Source organism: Dromaius novaehollandiae, chromosome 13, assembly GCF_036370855.1.
Source record: "Dromaius novaehollandiae isolate bDroNov1 chromosome 13, bDroNov1.hap1, whole genome shotgun sequence".
NCBI classification, from domain to species: domain Eukaryota; kingdom Metazoa; phylum Chordata; class Aves; order Casuariiformes; family Dromaiidae; genus Dromaius; species Dromaius novaehollandiae.
Genome location: NC_088110.1, coordinates 9,724,516 through 9,746,516, shown reverse-complemented (window position 1 = coordinate 9,746,516; position 22,001 = coordinate 9,724,516). Strand labels below are relative to the sequence as shown.

General features: G+C 37.9%; 1 protein-coding gene across 3 annotated transcripts; it reads right to left on the bottom strand.

The window, feature by feature from the left end:
- Positions 1 to 774: 774 nt before the first annotated feature.
- Positions 775 to 21,997, bottom strand: N4BP1 (NEDD4 binding protein 1). Of its 3 annotated transcripts, XM_064519583.1 has the most exons (8): positions 21,353 to 21,741; positions 14,532 to 16,306; positions 7,543 to 7,673; positions 7,003 to 7,099; positions 5,119 to 5,226; positions 3,483 to 3,590; positions 3,233 to 3,294; positions 1,178 to 1,311 (listed from the first exon to the last, which is right to left on the bottom strand). In XM_064519583.1, exons 1-7 carry the CDS (start codon positions 21,605 to 21,607, stop codon positions 3,273 to 3,275), a joined length of 2,496 nt encoding a protein of 831 aa, XP_064375653.1. In that variant the 5' UTR covers positions 21,608 to 21,741; the 3' UTR covers positions 1,178 to 1,311; positions 3,233 to 3,272. The 3 variants fall into 3 exon arrangements, with proteins under 3 accessions (XP_064375652.1, XP_025957987.1, XP_064375653.1); XM_064519582.1 differs by lacking the exons at positions 3,233 to 3,294; positions 21,353 to 21,741 and adding an exon at positions 21,826 to 21,997 and having other exon boundaries at positions 775 to 1,311; XM_026102202.2 differs by lacking the exon at positions 3,233 to 3,294 and having other exon boundaries at positions 775 to 1,311; positions 21,353 to 21,738.
- Between the last annotated feature and the right edge of the window lie 4 nt (positions 21,998 to 22,001).

Genomic DNA, 22,001 nt, shown 5'->3' with positions numbered 1-22,001 from the left:
TTTTCTTGGTCTGTTTCCACTCCATGGGCACTAAGATTTTACCCATACATACACTGCTTCCTAGTTGCCTGCAATATCAGAAAGCTCTTTACCTGTAAATTATTGATATAATATTCAATTTTTCACTCTTACAATTGCTATGTCTTGAATTTAATTTTTCTTTGTATAAGAACTACCACTTCTGAATGCAAGTCAGAAACCTTCTTGATCATTACAAACCAACAGATGCACAATGCCACCTAGTGACAGTACTTCAACAACACACCAAACATTCACTACTCCAGTATAGTCATCTCCAAATTGCAGTTCACAGACCTCTGGAATATACAGACTACTTCCAAAATCCACAAAGGAGGCCCAACGAAAGCATGTTGACATACAACACAGCAGTATTCATATCTGAAAATACTAAAAGGATTTGTTGTACTTCCATGGAGATATGTTTAGAAGATCATAAATTGAAGGAGGTACTATTAGAGCACAGGTTTTCTAGAAGTATCTATACTCTACATGCAAAACCCCGATTATGTTTCCTGGTAGGTGCATGGCTTATGTTATATTAAGTTATGCATACATCTGGAAAATAGGTCTGAAAATGTAAGAGTCATTTTTCATCTTCTGATATGATTTTTCCCCTTTGAGGAAAGGAGTTTTAAAAAGTGCTAACACTATTTTGAAGTGATAACAGTTCTTTAGAACTGTTTTAATAAGTTCAATTCAAGTGAAGCAGAAGATTTGTGGGTTTTTTTTTCACAGAAAATAGTAATACAAATCTGTAGTAGCAGCAGTTTTTAATTTACCAAAAACCTGGCATCTATTAGCAATAGAAACATACACAAAAAATATCTTTGTTTATACAAATAAAATTAGGTTCTGAATATTCACAATGTAACATAACACAGAGCAACATTTTTCTTCACATTGACATTTGAAGTTAGACAGATCAGTCTTGATATAAAAACCCTGTAAAATACTCAGTCAAGCACCATGGCAGACAGTGCATTAAGATCTCTCATAAATGGATGGTCAGCTAGTATTTGATCAATCTTCTGTCCTTGTTCATAATCAGGAAATATTTTTATCAGGGCTTCTCTTAGCTGTACTGTTTCTGAGGCAGATCTCTGTGGTGGAATCGCTAGACAAGCCTGTATGTTTGGTTCCAGTGGAAGCCAGGTTGGTGAATGTTCGCCACGTATTTGGTTTTTAGACTGTCGATTGCTACTAGTTGGTTTGGGGACTGGTACGAAGAAAGGTTTCTCAGAAGAATATTGTCCACCGCTCTGTAAAGCCTTCTGTGCTGACAGAAAATCTCTATGGAACAAAATTAAAATCTTTGATTATATATGGAAGAGAGGATACTAGCTGTCTCTGTACAACCACAGAAAAGAAGAAAAGCCTTTGACTCCTATACTTCACAGCTGCTCAGCTAATTATTGATTAAAAAACGAGGTCATTTGATTCCAAAGAGAAAAAAATAGTAGGTATAACAATTTTTAATTTGAATTTCCAGTGCCTAACAACATCTAATTAACATTAGCTAGGACAAGTTCCAATGTGGTTTTAGGATATTGTGACATTTACTTGGCAGAATACAGTAAAAACAGTCAAAAGCTTATTTTATAGAAGTATCAACTTCAGTATTACAGAGCTAACTAGATAAAAAGATACATTGAACATGTGGACAGTGACTCAGAACATGTGAAAATACAGACAGACTAAAAGGGGCTTCAGCTGCTGCACAGGACCATTCCTCATCTACTTTTGCTCACGACTGAGAGCTGTCAGCCATGCCTAAATTTAGGATTAAGGCCATAATCTGCCTCATTTGATATCCCTAGTAAGGGCAATTAATTTTTTCAGCAATTTCAGGATCTAAATATTCTTCCTTAAATATTGAGACTTCATTTCAAACTTCATTTAAAAAGTTGTTGTCACTTTGAGCTGCCAGTACTACAAAATTTAGGGCTGCTTCTACTTCTGATGCCACTAGATAACAGAAATAAGAACTGGAACTTATGTAACAGTCCACTCTGCAGCTAGAGGAAACAGTAGATAAAATGTACTAAGCTCTATTTTAAAAACAATTAGGGGACCACCTACTCAATATGGAAAGCTTCTCTAATTGCTTGATATCTAGTTTCTGACCTTACTCCTGGCAACCAATGGTGCCTTTTACGCTCACTGTGTCATTTAACTCATATAAAAAGCTCTCAGGGAAGAACAAAATTAACTCTTTACACTGGTACCTTCTCTCTCTTCAAAAACAACCCATACAGTTAGGAAACCAAACTATTCTAGACTTCTCAAAAGAAAGGTGTTCTCCTTTTCCATACTCACCACAGCCATCTCTCAGGACATGCTCCATTTTCTTTTCATTTTTCTTGAACTTAGGTAACCAAAATATAATGTTCCAAAATACATCTCATAAGAGCTTTACATTAGAGCTTGAATATTTCCTTAACATTTCCTGTTGCAGTTCTACAACCACATTTGCTTTTTTCATGCCTACATCATATGGCTATTTTCAATCAACCTAAGATCAGCTGGTATATATGTCTCCTTTTCCTCAATTGTTTCCAATAAATTAGCTTCCTGCTTATACTTTCTATTAATCTTTAAGTGCACAGGCTTGCCTTTTGTATAACTAATTTTTTATTACTTCACCACTTGTTTCTAAAAGCTGTCAGCACTCCTCACTACCATTAGCATTTATAATTCCTAAGCTAGTGAAAGAAGTGCAAAGAAGAGATTATCTCATGCAAAAGAGTAAATCCATTCTCAAGTCTTGGCAGGTAATGCACAGCAAGTTCATACTTTTGAATATGTATATTTAAATACAGAATGAGCTTAGGAATAAGATCTATGTATCTGTTAATTTTTAAAATTATGAATAAAATAAAAATGCATTTAATAATAAATCCAATTTTAAGAGGTATTGCTAATAGCACAGTGCAGTACCCTCAAGATACCTTGTAGAGTGAAACACCTCTCCTGTGACACAGGATACGAATTTAGAATCCTTCTTTTGCAGTGACTATTGTCTCCCTATGGATAATGAATAAGTGATCAACCAGGATACTTTAGATAGCATCATTCTAATTTGCAGGATACCAGACTACCACATATACAAACTCCTGGTAAGTTTGTGCGATATTAACACAGTCTGGACCACCTTTGTGTGAAAGCCACCACAATCAAACCTCATAGGAAGTTATTGAGGCATTTGTCTTACTTTTCTTAGATTTGATTGAGATCCTGATTAGATGCAAGCGTCACCAGCAGTTTCTGAACAGGCTGAAGTAACAGGAAAAAACATGTTTTTGTTAAGCTATGACAACCTAATAAACCATGTTCTTGCTTAATACTACTGTACCTTTACTGTATAGCTCTAAAGGAAGTGTTTTGAAGAGAAACATGAATGTAGTTCATTTCATATTTAAAATCATAGCTGTCTCAAAGAAAAGTGAAAACAGTGCTTATACCTAGACCAGCCTTCACTGCGAAGAAAGTCATCTAATCTAGGTCCATTTCTTCCCAAAGGATCGTCAGGAACCATAAATATGTCCCCAGCAAAAGTGTACTGGAGCAACCTGTAAGAGAGTTTTTTCAATATTCCTATTAATGTGTATTTTCTCCCCCTTCACCTCTGCAGCGTAAGCTGCCTTAAAGCAGAAGCTTCATACCATACTAGGAGTGACTGAAGCCTAGCTAGTGAACACCCATTTTAGGTGCAAACAACATTTGCTGTCAAAACAACTTATGGGTGGCTATGTGAATTGTTGCCATTGCACTGCAGAACACCCAGTTCTTTGACAGAAAATGTTGGGCGATGGCTTTTTTTTTTTCTTTAAAAAGAGACCAGGGTGGAATTTTCTAGATGATTAGAGAATATCTTCTGATTGTTTAAAGTCCCCTTCCTTGCCAGGATGTTCAAATAGCTAGCTAAAATGCATACATTACCAGAAAGGCAAACAACTAGTGGAAACAGAGTTAGCTGTTTACTGATAAGAGACACAGAAGTGTTTTTTCTGGAATCATTTTGGGACAGTGAGAAATCTGCACTCAAAGAAAACAGTTCAACCAAAATCTGTCTGCAAGGAGAGGATTTGGTATAGTGGAATTTCCCCAGAAGCAAAACTGATAACAGATGTTAACACAAGGTCTTGAAAACCACAGACTCTGAATGACGCACTAAGCGTACTTGCTGAAGTACTGTAGAAGAACAGAACCCAGCTTGGGTAAAACCTGCTCTGAAAATAAGGTAAATACCTACATAACAAGCCAACATAAGTTCCATGTTCTTCAGCTATATTATGAGAACCCAAGCCAGTTTTCAACTATTTATTTCAGGTAAACCTATACAGACCCCAGTCACTGCAATGCAGATATACCCAGAGAAGACATCTGGGAGATAAGAACTCCAAGGGATTAATGGGAAATTTGGGCAAAGGAGATTAACAGTAGATCATACTTTCATAGTAAGAGGATCTGGTTTAACTGGAAGGAAAAAAAGAAACAGGCTGCACAGAAGAAACTAATTCACAGAGAATCTATGCGTCAACTCTGGGATATCTGACAGTTAAGTCGACTCATCTATACCCAAAAGACACTCAACAATTGCAAGGAAACAGCTGCAGGCAAATGTTATAAGTGTTTATTATTTTGTTTAGCTATGTCTATTTGTTGTGCTACAGTAAACAGTGATTTGTTCTGAAACCTTAAGAGTGGACCTGTATGTCTCTTAACTATCACGCCTCCTTGAAGAAGTGATATGTAAACCAAGAAAGTCTGTGAAAATGGACCTCAGAGAGGGTATATTTTAACAGGATATAACACTGAGCTTCAGAAGGGACACAGCTTGGCTGCTACACCAAGCTTCTATTTATATGAAGAAATAACAGAAGTGCATTAGAAAATACACGAAAATTAGCGACACTAGCCCATTCAATACATGATTATAAGGCCATGAATTAAGGTGATGGAACTCAGAGTGTCATCTTTTGGGCTCTACCAGAGTCGCATGACAGACTGCTTTTATGTAGTTCCCCCCACAGTTATAGTGCGTATAACTGTACAGACAGGCATCCTTTAAGCTTTCCTAGAAACCCGAGCGGTTACCTTTTCTGAATAATTTCTCTCCAGGCAAGTGATTCTGTCACAAATTCTCTGAAGTTATCATTAGTCACAATAACACCTCCAGTTCTATCAGCAAGATGTAATAAAAATCTGTAACATTCATTTCAAAGACAGTTAAGATATTCTGCCTTGCTCAAAATTGTCCAAAGATCTAGAAAACTAAACATCTCCATCATTCAAAAGGATTATATTTACATGAAAACTTGAAAACAAGCATTTTCATTACCAAGAAATTACTCGGTTTTGACCTGCCATGTAAATTTAAACAGTAATGCTTTAGGTAGCATTAGTTTTAGTGCAGTAGAGTCATTATGGAAGGCTAAAAAGACACAAGATTCTGCAGAATTTGAGGGGTAAATGGTATGCTTTACAGAAGAGTACAGTATTTCATACATATTCTAACCCAAGTTTATTTCCACATACTTCTTTTACTTAACATTAACGTCCTTGTCCTGCAAGATACATGTTACTTGCTTGGTCTATCAACACTTGTCAACATGAGTACTGCTACCATTTTTTGTTATATAATTGAGACAAATGGTAACTATCAATTTATTAATAAAAAACATGATTTGTTTATGTGTCTGAAAATAAGCTTTTTGCTAGTTGAAACACTGCATGGAGACTATTTCAGTAGAGCGTTAATGGATTTTTTTTTTAAGGAGGCATGTACACTTCTAACCATAAGTGCAAGTATGTTAACACAACACTGATTTCCAAAGTAATCTCAACTCTACCTATTGCACCTATACAGCATGTTATATGAAAGCTGGGTGTATATAAAATATTACAGCTACAGAGGTAGCGTGGAAAAAAACTCCAGCTTGGCTGCCTTCAACATACTTTTTTTTTTTGCTGTAACATTATTACAATATTAATAGATCTGAGCTGCTGTATTTTAACAAGGAAGATATATAAAGTGTAGTGCACTTAATTCACCTTTTGCACATCAAGCTTTGCAATCAGGTACACAACTGTGCAATCTAACAAAAACAGGCATACCCATGATGCAAGAACTTGATGATTTTGTAGTTAAAAAAAATAAAGTAGGAATAATTATTAGTTTAGAAGGCACAAACTGAGATCCAGCAAACTGCAGCTAGCTGCCAAATGCAATTTCAAAGTTGCAAACTGCTTTTCCATGCAGAATTAGGAAAGCTGGCTGTGGAAAGAACTTGCTAGCCTGCTCTTCTACCTGTGTCTTGAGACTGGGGAATTCAGTAATAGCTATGTAATCACTAGGGGACTGCCCTCTCCCTCAAACCCTCCACACACCTAAAGCTCACAGCTGTCTTGTTTGCTGAAAGATGATCCCCAAATTTTGAAGTTGAACTCTGTTGCTTGAAATAGCTCAGAAATTTACTAGTCTAAACATTGTTACAAATACACTGATCCAAGTATCTGTCTGTGTCTAGCTGCCACACCGGTATAAACAGAACAAAATAGTAACTATCAGTAGCTGATTTATACTAATGTTCTGCAAAGTTAGAGACCATTCAGAGATAAAACTATGATCAGGAAAGCATAAAACATTATTAGAAAATTTATTTCTTTCTCAAAGCAAATAATGAAATTTGAAATGGATTCACGTGGCAATTTTTTTTGTTAAAATTGCCATGAAAAATTTGCTATTTTCCATTAATTTCTGAAAACCGTATGTACAGAATTCTTACAAAATTACATATTTTACTATCATAAGAAACAGATTTCTAGATGTAACAGATGTAAAGCTCAGACATAAGTTGGATGCATAGCTCCTTTCTAAACAGGCTGAAGAACTGGCTAATACTATCATATATGAAGTATTAATGTTACAACCATTAGTCGGATGTTTAAAAAGACTGTAACACTACACATGTTCCATACCTGTCATCATGAGCAGCAATTCTTGCTCCCAAAACCATCCTTGCAGGGGTTAAAGACAATATTCCAACATCCTGGAGCTGTGTTAAGAAATGCTGCTCTGTTAAAACATGAAACAACTGTTCAGTTTTAAAAATAAAAACTTTTCTCTGAGCTATTTAGAGATTTGACAATTAGTCTGAGATATAACCAGCAGAGAAGGTGCACTATTTCTCTATTAATCTACAGGAATGGCCTGTTGACAGTTAGAGATCTGCTAATATTATAAAAATGGAAGAGGTTGAAACCAGAAATTAAAGATTCTCTAGTAAAAAAAAAAAAAAAAGGCCTCCACCTGTGGCATGTCAGCTGTAAAGCATTTCAGGGAGTGTCCCAAGCTGTCTATTGAAATAAAAAGATGCATGCCGAGCAGCCAGAACTCTCATGCTTCAGTTTTATCAAGTGTTTCTTCTCTACTTTATTCCCAGAAGTATCCAATTAGTTATAACTTAGTTTAATAAAGAAAATGATAATAATAAAAAAAAAGGAAATTATTTGCCTCACCTGTAATGGAAGGATCACGTCTTGTTCTCCACTGTGGAACAAATACAGTAACATTTCTGTGGCCACGTTTCCAAAAGTAATCAACAGCTATTGCAATTCCTCGACAGGAGAAGAATTTCCTTAGACCATGACTGGAGGAGGTGGGAAGAACAGAAATGTCACTTGTAACTTAACTCAAAAGCCTTTCCAAAGTAAGACAGGTATATCGCTCAGTCCACTTTGAATTTTCTGGGCAGAACTACATTTCAGTCACCAGAACTGGGTTTTCCTTTAAAAGAGGCTGATAATGATTGTTTCAGAAATCTATTGATTATAGATTAAAATGATCAGCATCCAATTCATGATAATTCCAAATACAGTCCTACCACGAAACAGAACACCTTCGGCTCAATTGGTTCCGAAGGATTAGATGGAAGGATAAGTTATCTCATAATCTAAGATATTAGGGCCTCCTTTCCTTTTATTTCCACAATCTGAGCCATTGTTTTCAAGCAAAATAATGCAATTTCTTTAAAGAAAGACTTCCAAAATACTGTATTTCAGTGGTAATAATTTCTTAAAGGAGTAAGATGCTTATTTCTTCCTATTTTTGTAACTTGGGTAAGTGGCCTTCCAGAAAACTAATAAACAATTGCCTAACGTGAACAGTATTGAGACTGGAATTGATGACCCCCGAGGTCCCTTGCAACCTCAATTATCCAATGATCCAATATACCTACTTAGCAAAGGACAAGAAGTCCTTCTTTAGTTATTCACTGTCTAACCAGGTTCTAAGAACCGGGATTCAAGAGAACGAAGCAAATAGGAATCTTAAAATAAGACACAGAAGACCAACTGAGAACTACCTCCAGAATAAAAGCCTACAAAACACCTAATAGCTGGTTACATAAAGTTAACTCCTGTTTTAATTCAGAAACTTTTCCCTCACATTTATTTTTATAAATTAGAGGCTAGACTTAGAAAAAACAAAGACATGCTTAGTTAGAGAAGGTATTTATGTTGAATGTAATAAAACTACAATTGAAAATGGCATGAACAGACAAAGCATTTGTTACAAAGAAGTACATATTCCATATTTTGACTTAGATAAGTGACTGAAGTGATTTACATAACAATTGATCAAGTGATACTCATATTTTAGCTTGGTCTTATAATAGTATATAGATAATGTATTACATATAATGTAATATAACGTATAATACTAATAAGCCTAATAATAAGCCTTACCAGTTTTGAGTGGAATCCTATCTTTAAGCCCCTAGTTTAACCTACCAGGAAAACTTCTGAACAGAGAATTCTTTAAAACACTTCCATGCAAATGGAAATACGACCTTTAGCAACATTCAAGGACCCTTTTCTAGTTTTCTAAACTCAGTTTAAAATAAACGTATCAAAATATAAATCTAGAAGGTTCTCCAACTGAGTTGGAGGGGAGTGTTCTATGCAGAAGGGCAAGAAAACAAATAAATTCAGCCAGAACTGTAAAAGTAGGAAAATCTGACCTCTTAACTCACTGAGTTCCTGGGAAAAAAAAATCCTACACTGTACTTGCCCTAGTAAAATTAAGTGTTCTTTACATCAAGAGCAGTCAAAGAAATGCAACAGTCATAGAGGATTTACCCCTCATAAATCTTCTAAGTTCTGAACTTAAAATGCAGTCCTGATCTTAAGCTTTATATTTTATTTAAGTTAGGTTTGTTATTCAATAAACTAGAAAACTTTGTTCAATACTTTTATTATTTTAATGGCTCTCAGTTGGACTTTAGGGGACACAACTCAATGCTCATGTTGCAAACTACGCTTTCTCCACTTCTCTATTCTCCTGTTCCAGAACTTCATACCTGCTGAACTGCACATAATTTTCTTCATTTAAAATTAGAAAAAAAATCTATTCAAGGGCAGTCTTATCTTCAAAACATCCATCTCAAAAGACTGCATCTGCTCCCCTGTATCCACTGTAAACAAATATTACTGATTTCAGCTATCCCAGATCTTTAAAAACCTGTGATAACCCTAAAAAGCTATTTCTGAGGTTAGAAAAGAGATGATCATAAGCCACACAAAGAAGTAAACAGCAGCAGCCTAGGCTTTCTAAGGACTGATTTCCAGGCCATGTCAAACTTTCCTTTTGAGTCTGTAACCAAGTGAAGAAAAGCATGTATCATGATTTACAAATTATTCTAGCAACATATAATTCTATTGACTAATTCCTTTACTCTGTTGCAAGTTTCTTCAATATTTTATTAAAATTTAATTTAAAAGGACCAAACATCTATCTGTATATTTCAATCTACATCGAAAGACCTGTTTTCAGCATAGAAGAAAGGGCAGGTTTTAAGATACTTGTTAGTGGTTAGAGTAAACTCTAGGCATCCTCTCATTCAACAAGCGTATTGAAACTATAGCTCTCAGGCCTATACTAGGATTAATGTATCAATGTACAGTTTTTACTAGGCTGTATATGTCACAAAGATAAATATTCAGCTTCTTGCAGTCTTCCAGAGCTAAGCTACAAAGTAGGTTGAGATCTGAAGTCCATTCAGTCTTAGTCCAAGCACGCAAGCAAAGCATTAATTCCTTTAAAAAAGGCAGGAACACCTAGGAGACCAAAATATATAGGAATAGAAGCAGATATCCATACCCTCAAGGAGCTGGGAAGCAAAACTGATGGCCTAAAAAGAAAACAGTTCTTCACTTTCTAACATGACAGAAAAAACTGAGGGTTTATTTAGCCAGAAGGAAGCTGCAAAATAGCTAAGTAAAAAAACCCCAAGCCTTTCTGCATTGATTATTTATTTGGGCATTTAAACATCTCAGTGGTTCTGCTATTTTTGGTCATTTTTTTTGTCTTTTGATTTTCATAAGTAGAGTTTTCGTCTGGCTGAGCAGCAGGAGGCAGATGTTATAGAATCACATTTGGGGAAAGCACACCAAAGACACCAGGCTGCTGTGCCCTACGGGAGCCTCATAGCCTTCAGAGAGCTAATCAGATATTTATTCACCATCTTTTAATTGATTGGCTTCAGATTGTGTTTGGTGGTTCTTAAAATACAACAGAAGACACCAAAAAAGCATTCTTCATCATACTGTACTCCTTATCTTCTGACATGTGATATACCTCCTTGCCTGCTGGAAGAAGTATACATCCTGTCTTAAACAGAATGTTGAGTTTAACAGTTGCAGATGAAACATGTAGATGAAGAAAATCTCTCCACATTTAAAAAGCAGACAAAGAGGATGTGGTGTGTTTGTTATTTTCTACATGACCCCAACAATTTGCATTTCTTTTCTACTAATACACATTTGGGAAATCACTCTAAAGAGTTCAAGGTAGCTTATGACTCAATCATGACTTGCACTTTTACATCACTATTTTCTACATAACAAAGTCTGAACAATGAGGAAATAAGTCTGCTTTAAAAGCTCTTTACCGTAACAAAACACTGTACATTTTTTTTATTCATGCAGTGTCAGAGTTGTGGATCATGTAGGGTTTCCCCGTGAAAGCTAGCAGGACTACAGAAGTCAAATGACGGAAAACATTAATCAAGTAGTTTGATTAACCCTTTAGTGATAAATTGAAGAATTTTACTGTTGCCATCCAAAGGGAATAGTGCTGGGCTTTTAACCTACAGAAATCAATTTATAAGGATGATTACCACCTTCTTCAGTTAATGATCACATGGCAGGAAAGGTTATACACCACAGTCTTCCTACGTTCACTCTTACAAACGCAGTAAGTTATCCAAATTTACTTTTGACTCCTTGCTAGTGCTATAGAGACTTTCTGGGCATATGGTTCTATGACTACACTACTAGATCCTTGCTCCTCAAATTGCATTTCAAGCTAATAGTCTTTGAAAAAGTTGGTTTTGTTCTGAACAATGGAAAACAGTGTTCCAGGAAGAACGTGTGCAAACACATATGAAGCCTGTCAATAAAGCAGACAATGCAAAATATATTTTTTATGTGAAAGAAATTTAGAACACTTTCAGAAATATTCCTGAGTGCACTGTATGTCCAGGAATTTCAAGGTGTCTGCTGGTAGTCTATGTAAGGCATCAGCAAATACCAAGGTATCAAAACAGAAATCATCAGGCTATGACTACATGTAGAGGGAAGAAGTTGAAATTTATTCCCCAGTTTGCTGAAATAAGAGTATTAAACAGTTCTACTAGTTCTACTTTATAAAAGTTTCTGTTATGTACTTATGAATTCTGTCTGAGCAGAGATGTCGTGCACAAAAAAGGAGTTGAAAGCATTTATTAGCCCTAACAACTGCTTAAGTTTTGCTATTCCATGAACCTTGGTTAAAAAAAGTTTAGGGGTTATAGTAGATCCATCATAGCCATGAAAGAACAACACCTAAAGGTATCTTGGTCTAGGTCCATGAAACTTGAAGCATGCAACCATATTTTTTCCATTAACACAACTGTGTTTGTGTGTACAGAGACACACAGATCTACGTTCATATATTTACTTCTGGGAGACCATACCAGCTGTCAATGGTGCAGAACATTAAATTCATTTTAGGGCAGGTTTACACATCATATTCTAATTACGGTATATAAAATTTAAATTAGCTCTTTCAGGAAAAGGTTATTTTCTTCCCTAAACAGTAATTTTGGAAAGCATCTTTCATCTAATAGCTAGCAGTGGATGAGATTTGATACATACACCTTAACCAGCTCGGAGTAGTTTCCTTAGTGTAAGAGCATCCTACAGAATTGATGGGACCACTGGCAGCACTCTGGTCTACTCTTAGAAAAATACCCTACTCAAGAATTAGTTCCAACCAAATCTAAGACAGTATGGCTGCAATGAGGCTCTTCAGGATTTCCAGTGTTTAGGATTTAAGTCTGTACTTTAAAAATAGTTTAAGTGTTTAAGATATATAGCCTATTCTCTCTCCATTCTATCTGGAGATAGAGATGGGTCTATGTCAGATTTATTATTATTTTGCTTAAAGTACTCCATTTGGGCTCTGCAACAAGCTTTCAGATTGAAAACTAGTAATTATATTAGATAGGTTTATGTGTTTTCAGCAGAGGAACTAAAAAAAGTTTTAAATAGCAAGTTCTCATAACAAATTTACTCCTGTTTATTTTTACATTGACCAACAGAGCAGCAGGACAGTCAGTTTGTTCTTAAAAACTACCACTTCCTTATCAAGAAAAAGAAATAGTGCATTTGTCATTACTTACACTTTCATATTCCAAAACTACAAAAAAGTCCCAAAGCAAGCAGTGACAAACCTTTTGACATGTTTGCTTGCCCAAATTACTTAGTATAAAGAGATCGAATCCAAGCATCTTCTTGGCTAGAGAAAAGCCATCAATTTATGGACAGTTTTGACAAGACTGATGTTAAAATCAGCCAAGGCAAGCAAGAAATATGTAAGAGATATACGTTTAAATTGTTTTTACTGTTCCAGTTAGTGTGATCAACCAATAAACCCCTACAATGAGAGAAGGCTCAGAGGGGACAGGCAAGGGCAAGGCGCCCATGAAGCTCAGGAATATGCAGTGTGACTGACCACAGCTGTTGCACCAAAAGCTGACTTTATCTCAATACAAATGAGACCGGGACCAGAGGGTGGCCTTTGTTTTAGATAAACAGCTATGTCAGTTGAGTGGATCAACTGACTACACCTCAGCTGATGGATCAACTGGTGCACGTTTCTTCCTGAGTTCATCAAAAGAGTGTGAACGTCTCTCTCAGTTAGCCAGACCAGCATGGGAGGAAGCGTATACGGCATGGCGGGAAGCGTATACATGGCTCAGCCCAACACAAAGGATACAAACTGAACAACTAACAAAAGAATTTTGAAGAGAGCAACAGGCTCGAGCTGGCTTCAGCCCACGTATTCCTTCCTGGCAACTGGGGATGTCCAGCATCCTGACAGTGAGTGTATTATAGAAACTGGTAACAGGGATCGCATTTGTACTGTGATTGAACTGTATATTGCAATTGCTATATTTTCCTAAGTGCAGCTTATACTTCTACTGTGATTTCAGGATATTGCTGTATTGCTCTGCTAAATCAGAAATCCTGTGTAGCATCAAATATCTTCAAAGAAGTAAATTTTGCTATTAAACATTACACCCTCCGTGTGTGGAAGATTTAAAAGAATCTGGTCAGAGAGCACTGGATTCTAACAGTTAGTTATGACAGCAAACTTCAGGCAGTACTTGGCATTGCCTTCAAAGGCTGTCTACAACAGAAACACTGAAAAGAAGGAACTAAAAAATTATGTACAATAATCCCTTCATGAGTCAATAAAATGGATTTCTTGATCTTTGGAGTATTAATTGTGCCTATTTCATAGTGTTAAAAAAATTTTTTTTCATACTGCCTTGTCAGCCAATCATTCAAAATGATCAAACAGCCTGGAAACTTCCTACTGTCATTTGCATATGTTCTTTCAGGTGTCAGGAGACTGAAAGACAAAACATGTGCACACATACATACAGTTCCCTATATTGGAACTGTATGTATGTGGGATAGTATATTTTAATTGCATGTCTACATATGTAGAGAAAAAAAAAAAAAAAAAAAAAAAAAGCAGGGCCTGAGCACTATGCTAGCAGAAGAGTCATCTATAGAGCATCTGCTAAAAGAATTTCTAAGTTTCTTTTTATGCACAGTATCTCGGCAGAGAACTATAAGTTTAAGTCAGTCAGTCATAAACACAAACCCGTTGCTAGGTAGAGGATAAAAGCTACAGCAAAATTCTTGTAGGTTAGAAATCAAAGTGAGCATTATGAATCTGATGTCATCTCCAATTATCAAATCTTACCATATCTTACCGGTGCAGCCATTACCAGTGCCTGAAAAACCTTGCTGAGTACATGAACTGTTGTTCACCAAAAAGCTAGCTAGCAAAAACTTAGTGTTAAATACATGCTGGCAATCTCCTCTTCCCAGTTTAATTTGAAAGTTTATTGAACTTTTTATAGAGAGAAATAGCTGAAAATAGTGATACTTACGAAATTGCAACATTGCTTCCATCAATAATGATATGTTTTAAATACGGTTTCCCTGGCTCATTTTTCAGCTCCAGTCTGTATGGCTTTTTCAGAGAATCCATAAATCTTTGAACCCCAGTAACTGAAGGATCAATATGTCGTCTGTATGGTCCCACTGTCTCTCTGTCAGGATTTGAAGTGTATATTTGTGAAGACGATACAGGGTCTGGGGGAGGATTTTCAAATTTTGAAGTTTGGGAAGGGTGCTGCTTGAGAGGTTTCACTTGAGAGGAGCTGCAGTGTCCTAACTGGTCCTCAAGAACAGGATGATTGTTCTGTACAGCTGAGGACCCTGCAAATTTCTGCTGAACTGCAGTTTTAGCCTTAGCTGACATGTGCTGCACATCTGAGCTCCCTCTGGCTACAAAATCAACATCCTTTGGAGCGCCAGCCAGTATAGTGCTGCAAGTCACAACACCATCAGTTTCTATATCATTTGATCTTGAATTGCGATTCTTACCAGGGGAATAAACGTCTCTTTGTTTACAACATATAGCTGAATTTTTACTGGAAGGGGAGGCAGGTTTGCATACAAGCACATGCATTTTACCTTCTGCATCAACTTCTGCATTTGGTAGTTCTCTTATTTTGTGATGTTCATTTTTTATCTCCTTTGAAATAGGACCAGATTTAAGCAGATTTTTATTGCTAGAAATTTCTTTATCTTCTTGAGTTTGTGAATGATTTGCATTACCTCCTAAAGGAGGATTTATAGCTCTAAGCTTTTGAGATGACTGTTCGTGTTCTTTCTGAAATTTTAGATTTTCCTTTTCAATTTCTTCTAGCAATGTTAATGGTTCCACAGATTGTCCCAGGGTACGAATAACTTTTTCTACAATATTTTGGGAATATCCCATTGTTCGGAAAAAGTTCACAAGAATCTTATATTCCATTTCCTCACTGATATCATCACCTTCTTTAATAGAGAAACTGGGATCATCTGATTCGCTGCAGCTATCCGAAAGCAGATCAATAACTGAATCCTTGTTGGAAGGATCACGGCGTGAGGCAGATTTAAATTCTTGATCTTGATTTTCTAAAGAGAACTGTTTTTTAGGAAGTCTTTCCTCAGCATCAGAAGATCTTCTTTTGCATGATTGCCTTTCTTTAGAAACCACAGCCTCTAATGGAGGCACAACAGTTATGGGAACAAAACTTGTTTCAGGAGCATCAGAAAACACAGTGTCCATTTTCTTTGTAAGCTCAGTTACAGGTGTTCCAGCATTGTTTCTTGCTTCCTCACCACCTGCTCTTCCATCTCTGTTCATAACAATTACTTTGGAGGCTTTATTCTGTAACAGGTCTGTTGGGCTTTCCGAACCTGTAAGATCTATGATATCACTCTCTACTTCACAACATTCACTTTGTGTGAGAGTTAGAAGTTCTCTTTTCAGTGAGCTAGGCAAGATCAGTAAGTCCATCGTGTATTTATCTGCATGTGCTTCCACAAATTGTCTGAATTGCTTTTTAACTTCTGGTTCATTGTCGCTTAATAAGCTTTCATTATTTTCAAAAAGCTTCACAAATTGCTGAACATGACTTTGAGCCATAACAACAGCTTCTGCACCCCCCTTAATACTCAGTAATCCTATTTCCAGTACTGTTATGTCAGCACAGGTATCCTGAATGAGACAGTTGAGAAACAGGCTCCGTGCACCAGCAAAAATACAGTGCATGTCCTTTGGGTAGTACTCCTTTTCTTCTAGTTCAGGTTCACAGAGTCCCTTAATATACTCCTAAAAGGAGAGAAAGACAGCAAAGTAAACTACTTTCATTTGTGAAAAGCTTATATAATATAAAACTAGTTTTGCTTAGGTCAGTAATGGACAAGTATATTAGCAAATAATGGCAGCTTAGTGAATGAAATACGAGAAAATAAATATTGACAGTAAACTGGATAACAGAGATAAATATAGATATTTGAAATTACTTTTAAATAGATTTCATAGAAGACTTTCTTTGGCATATTATTGTTTATAAATAAATTTACTCAAAACTGATAGTAGCATAATATCGGAGTTGTAGTTCAAACACACCACATATTGTACTTAATTAATGCAAAGAATTCTTACCACTCTTGGTATCAGAACTCTCGCTACGTTGAAGTACTTAGGCTCATATACAGACAAAGCACAGACACTGCCATTTCTGTCTCAAATTTAAGAAAGGCTGGATCATTAAAATTCGTGTATTTGCAATCTGAAACTTTATTCCTAATATTTACACAATACGTAACTCCCTCTCTTTTGGGTTCCAGGATGCTATTTTATACACAGAATTCAATTAAAAAGATTGATTAGCTAAAATAGAAACAGTTTTCAATGACTATGCTGCTTTTTTACTTTATGAGGCTAAGTCATTTGAAAGACATCTTGATTTTTGACATAGTCTTTAATATAAGAAATGCAAGCATTTATTGTTTAAAAAGATGAATCTAAAAGGATTTATTTTAGCATCTCCATTCTCTGGTCATGAACAAATTCCTTGCACCAAAGTAACTCTAGTCTGTAAAACTGAACTTGTAAGAACAGTTTACTAAAGGAAACTTCCAAAGAGGGGCCACCACAATGGTAACTGTCACATTCTTTTAAATAGTTATTATGTGTTAGCTATCCTATACTTATTAATGACCATAAATATAAGATTAATAATACTAATAATAAATACTACTAATAAATCAAGGACATCCATTCTGTGGCATGGCACAATATAATCAGCAGCCACAGTAGCATGCATTGAAAGATATGCTACAGAAAAATTATGCTAAACAAACACATTTCCAGCATAACGAGACAACTTTTGAACTTAAAACTGCTTCAAGAGATTATGCTATTTGAAACACTAACTGAAACTAAAACTGAAACAGTTTAAAAATCATAACAACGTGTGCATGTTAACTTTGAAGTGTTTAATGATTACTATTTTGTTCTACTCAGTATGCTACTTAAAGACATATAAACCTCACTCAAACAATTTTAACATAGTTACGCTCAACCCCTATCAGGGTCGTCCTTTCGTTAGGAGACAAACACATACACTGTCTGACATACCACACTACCTGAACGCTGATAGATTTTATTGTTAACTGAATAAAATATTCTGTAATTTAAACTACAGCTGACAAAAAGCATCTACTTACAATGGGTATTTATAACCAAATCATACCCAAAAAGCCTCACAGCAAGCAAACTTTTCCCATGAAGCTTTGAAACACAGTATTTTGAAAGAGCAGGTGATACTGACAAATGATTAACACACTCCAGAATCAAGCTGTTTCTGTGCTAAGCGTGTAACGGAAAGAATCATTGGAAATTTGTTTCATAATAGATAAACAAATAAATCGCATTACTATTTTCTGCTACCCAGAAGTTACCATGGGTGAAGCAAATTTACTACATTATCTTGTTCTAAATATCTTGTCAAAAACAGTATACTATATCTTTTTTCAGGTAGCATTGTTTTTCCCCCGAACTCTCTCTTTTTGCACTTTACATCATGTAAGGTATTGAAACCAGTCCCTAAGCTGCAGTAGTTGTATTTGCAGAAAATCCAAGTATACGAAGTTTTATTATCTTTCTTTCTGCGTGGAAATTAAGCTTCTCTTTTAAATAGAACTGAAAACCAGTACAAGGTAATGAACAATGTAACACTGCTTTCTAACATCTGAGTTACCTTAGCACAGATATCAAGGCAGGATGCCTCAAAACTTCAGTAGCACAAACTGCTGTTCTAACAAGATCCAAAGAATTACTTTTTGCATCTTAGTCATGACATGACTGTTTTTGCAGAGCACTATGCCAGCGATAAAGTAATCATAAAAAGTTATTCAAGATCTGGGAAACTGCCCTTACATTTATTAAACAGCGCTGAAACCGAAATGAGTGTACTGCTTGTGACTGATGAATCAAAGCACAAATTTCTATCGCAACATTTTTCAAGGAAGACAGTAACAACATTCATACTTTCTAGTCAATAAGCTTTGGTTCCCATACAGAGACGCAGTAAGGGAAGTCAGGTCTCGCAGACCTTTCCAAGTATTTGAGGTAGGAATGCAGATAGCAACAGTGATCTCTGAGCTTGTTCAGTACAGGTCAATACAGCCAAAGAGCAACCTTACTATCATAATTGCTCCAGACTGGGTTCAAACTAGTAACTAGAAATGAAAAGCATTACCATCCATTTCTGAAACATACAATTACCAAATAGCAAATTTTAGGCCACATAGTTGAAGGATATTGTAAAGATTTTTTGATAGCTTTTGACAGTGGGCACAGCTGGTAAAAAGTTAGAGAAAAATAATGTTTCCAACTACTCCACTGTTGTCTCAGGCTTATAGGAATTTTCTGAGCTGTTGTATGCCAGACTTGAATGAGTAAAACTATCATTACTAACATAACTACTTTACCCAATAGTGAGACAGCAATTATAGTTTATGTTCTATGAAAAAATGTGTTTTACTTTTGGAAATTAAGACAAGCTGCACAAAGGTTAGGAGGGAATGGTCAAGGACTCCATCTTCAATAAAGATTTTAAATTTGTCTTACTAGGAAAATTGAAGTGCTCTGTTTTCACCATGTCTTTATGTATGCCTTGGCATAACTTCTGTTTTAACTCCCTCCTCTTTCAAGACTTAACTAATGCCTAACTTCTCCTTTGAGATTTTTAACACAAGCCCAAGGAAGTGGACTACTAAATCTCAAAAAAAAAAAAGTTTGTGATGCATACTTTCTGTGCATAGTACCTGCATATGATTTTTTTTCCAAAAAAATGATGTTTAGTTCAGTTTTCTTGTTGAAGAGTTCTCTTCTCTCCTTGTGTTTTCTTTTACTATTATTTTTCTCCCTTAAAAAGGGAGGGATTTAAAGAGGGAAGGACTTGTAGTAAGACAGCTACTGAAATCTGAACAAAATGCAGTACAAGTTTACACTGCTGCTTTTTTTCCTTCAGCTATAGGCATTCTTATTATAATACCTATACATTTCACCAGGAAGTACTCATATCTAGTCCTCAGCAACTAATGTTGGACAGAAGCCAATAAGAACCTGCTCAGATTCTAAGAAAACATGCACACATACACGCATTTAACGACAAATCCCTAGTTTTCTGTCACAATACAGTCACTGCCTCCTGGAGCACGACTACAAGTCAGCTAACATTGTTTTGATTATTAGGTTATATAGTTGGGCTCAGGGCAGAAGTAGGCAAAAAAAAAAAAAAAATTAAAATCCCGCAAGAACTCAACTGTAACTCAGAGGAAGCAGATACAAAAATTAGTACCTTTTTGCTGGGAGACAAGGCCAACACAGGATTCGAGACAAAGACTGTTATTAGCATACAAACGTTATATTCTTGTTATTATGTTACTATGTTGTTCTGTTATTATTCCATGTTATAAGAAACTGGGTTGTTATAAGTAAGAAGAAATGTACCAAGACAACACATGCAGTGGGAAAGCTCTACTAACACGCCTCAGCCCTGGCTGGTTATACTTTAATAACTCTGCTAATAATATGCTAAAAGCATAGCATGGTCTCTTTAAAAATGTTTTCATAGAAATATTTTGTATGATTGTAGGAACACAAGCAAATAGAAAATTGAAATTTTGCCATTTTTCAGATTTTAATTTTCAAGGGTGGGAGATATTGTATTGCGGCTGCCTGGACAGGAAGGATGTCATTTTATGACACCTGTAACAGCTTCTGGAGTTTCTGAGCCCAACTGTACAAGCAGATTTGTTTACAGTCAATTTCAGAGCCAATTACATTCAACAACCTTAACATTTGAGATATTTCACATGAGGAAGCCTACACAGTTAAGGAACTAAGCTTTTGAAAATGGAATGCCAAGTCCAACAGCAAATTAAATCCCGAAATAACTTATTAAGAATCCCCACTAAAATAAGAAAACAGGTATCAAGCTTAACTCTTTGAGAGCTACTTTCTGAACAGATAGCACTCCCAATCCCATTTTTGTCATAAGATTCGAACAGGTATACTTCTACGATAGGTCCACTGTGAGTAAGATTAATTACATTATTACAGCTGAGCCCCTGAAGAGCATTAGCTGTACAAAGGATTTAATAACATAATTATCTGAAAATTAACTTCACAGCAACTAGTGTCACAACCAAAGTCACAAAGAGAAAAGACTAGAGACTAGGTAGCTTTTAGTTTTTTCTTCAGTTTAGTGCATTTTTGTTCTTTTTAACAATACGTTCAACCTATCTGCTCCGGCAAGCAGCCTGGGGTCGTAGCCTGGATCTGCCACCTTCTGCGCTCAAACCGTGAGCAAGAATTCCGTTAACAGGCTGCCAAGCGCCGCAGAAGAACTGTGTTTATAGAGTAATCCCGAGACACGGCAAGACCCGACCACTTTCTAGCGGTTTTGTGACTTCGGGAAGAAAGAGGAAGGGAGAGGCACTCCGGCCGCCGCTGCAGGCCCTGGGAGCAGCCCCGCCGCTGCCGGGCGCTCCCCGCCGCTGCCAGACCCCCCCGCCCCGCTCACAGCTCACCATTAGGTGACCCGATACCGCAGCCGCGATGAACTCCGCACTCCTGCGCTCGCCCCCCTCCATTTCCACCCTCGTGTCAACACCCGCGGAGGCACCCCGGCGCCGGGGCCACGCCTGTTTGCCCAGCCGGGACAGTTTCTGTTTTCCCCGAAGCAGCGGCGTTTTTCGCCCGTTCTTCCTCCTCCGCCCGCCCCGGCGCCGAGCGGCACCGCAGCGCCCTTCCCGCAGCGCCGCTCCCCGCCCGGCCGCGGCCCCCGAGCCCCGGGCCTACCTTGGCGCTGCGCACGGCCTTGCCGCCGCCCGCCAGCTGCACCCAGATCCTGGCAGCGGGCGGCGGCGGGCCCGGCGGCGGCAGGCTCCCGGCTTGCCAGTCCGCCTGCGTGCCCAGCACGGCCAGCCGCACCTCGAACAAGCCCTCGATGCGGCCCCGGCTCCCCTCCAGGAAGCGGCTCTTCTCCGCCGGGACGGTGAACTCGTCCAGCCCCGGCCCCGGCCCGGAGCCGCGGGCCGCCCAGCGAGCCGCCATCAGCGCCGGCCGCGCCGCCCCGCGCTCCGGCCTCCCATCCCGCCGGGCCGCAGGACAACAACACGGGGAATCCCCAGCCTCCCGCGGCCCGGCCCGCGACGTCACCGGCCCGCGACGGCGACAGCCGCGGCGGCGCGCCCCGCCCCGGCGCCATCTTTAGTAAGGGCGGCAGCGCTCTCCGCCCGTCCTGGGGCTGTCGCCGCGGGAGGAGCACGTACCGCGGAGCCCGGAACGGTGCTGGAGACCGAGGCGGGCGCCTCCTCTTCTTCCTCTGCCTCGCCGCTCTCGCCCCGGATGGGCGAGCGCCTGTCGCCGCCGTTGTTCCCTGAGCGTCTTGGGAGTAGGGCGGTGGTGGCTTCTCACAGCGCGGCCCCCTCCTCACGCGCCGCTCGCG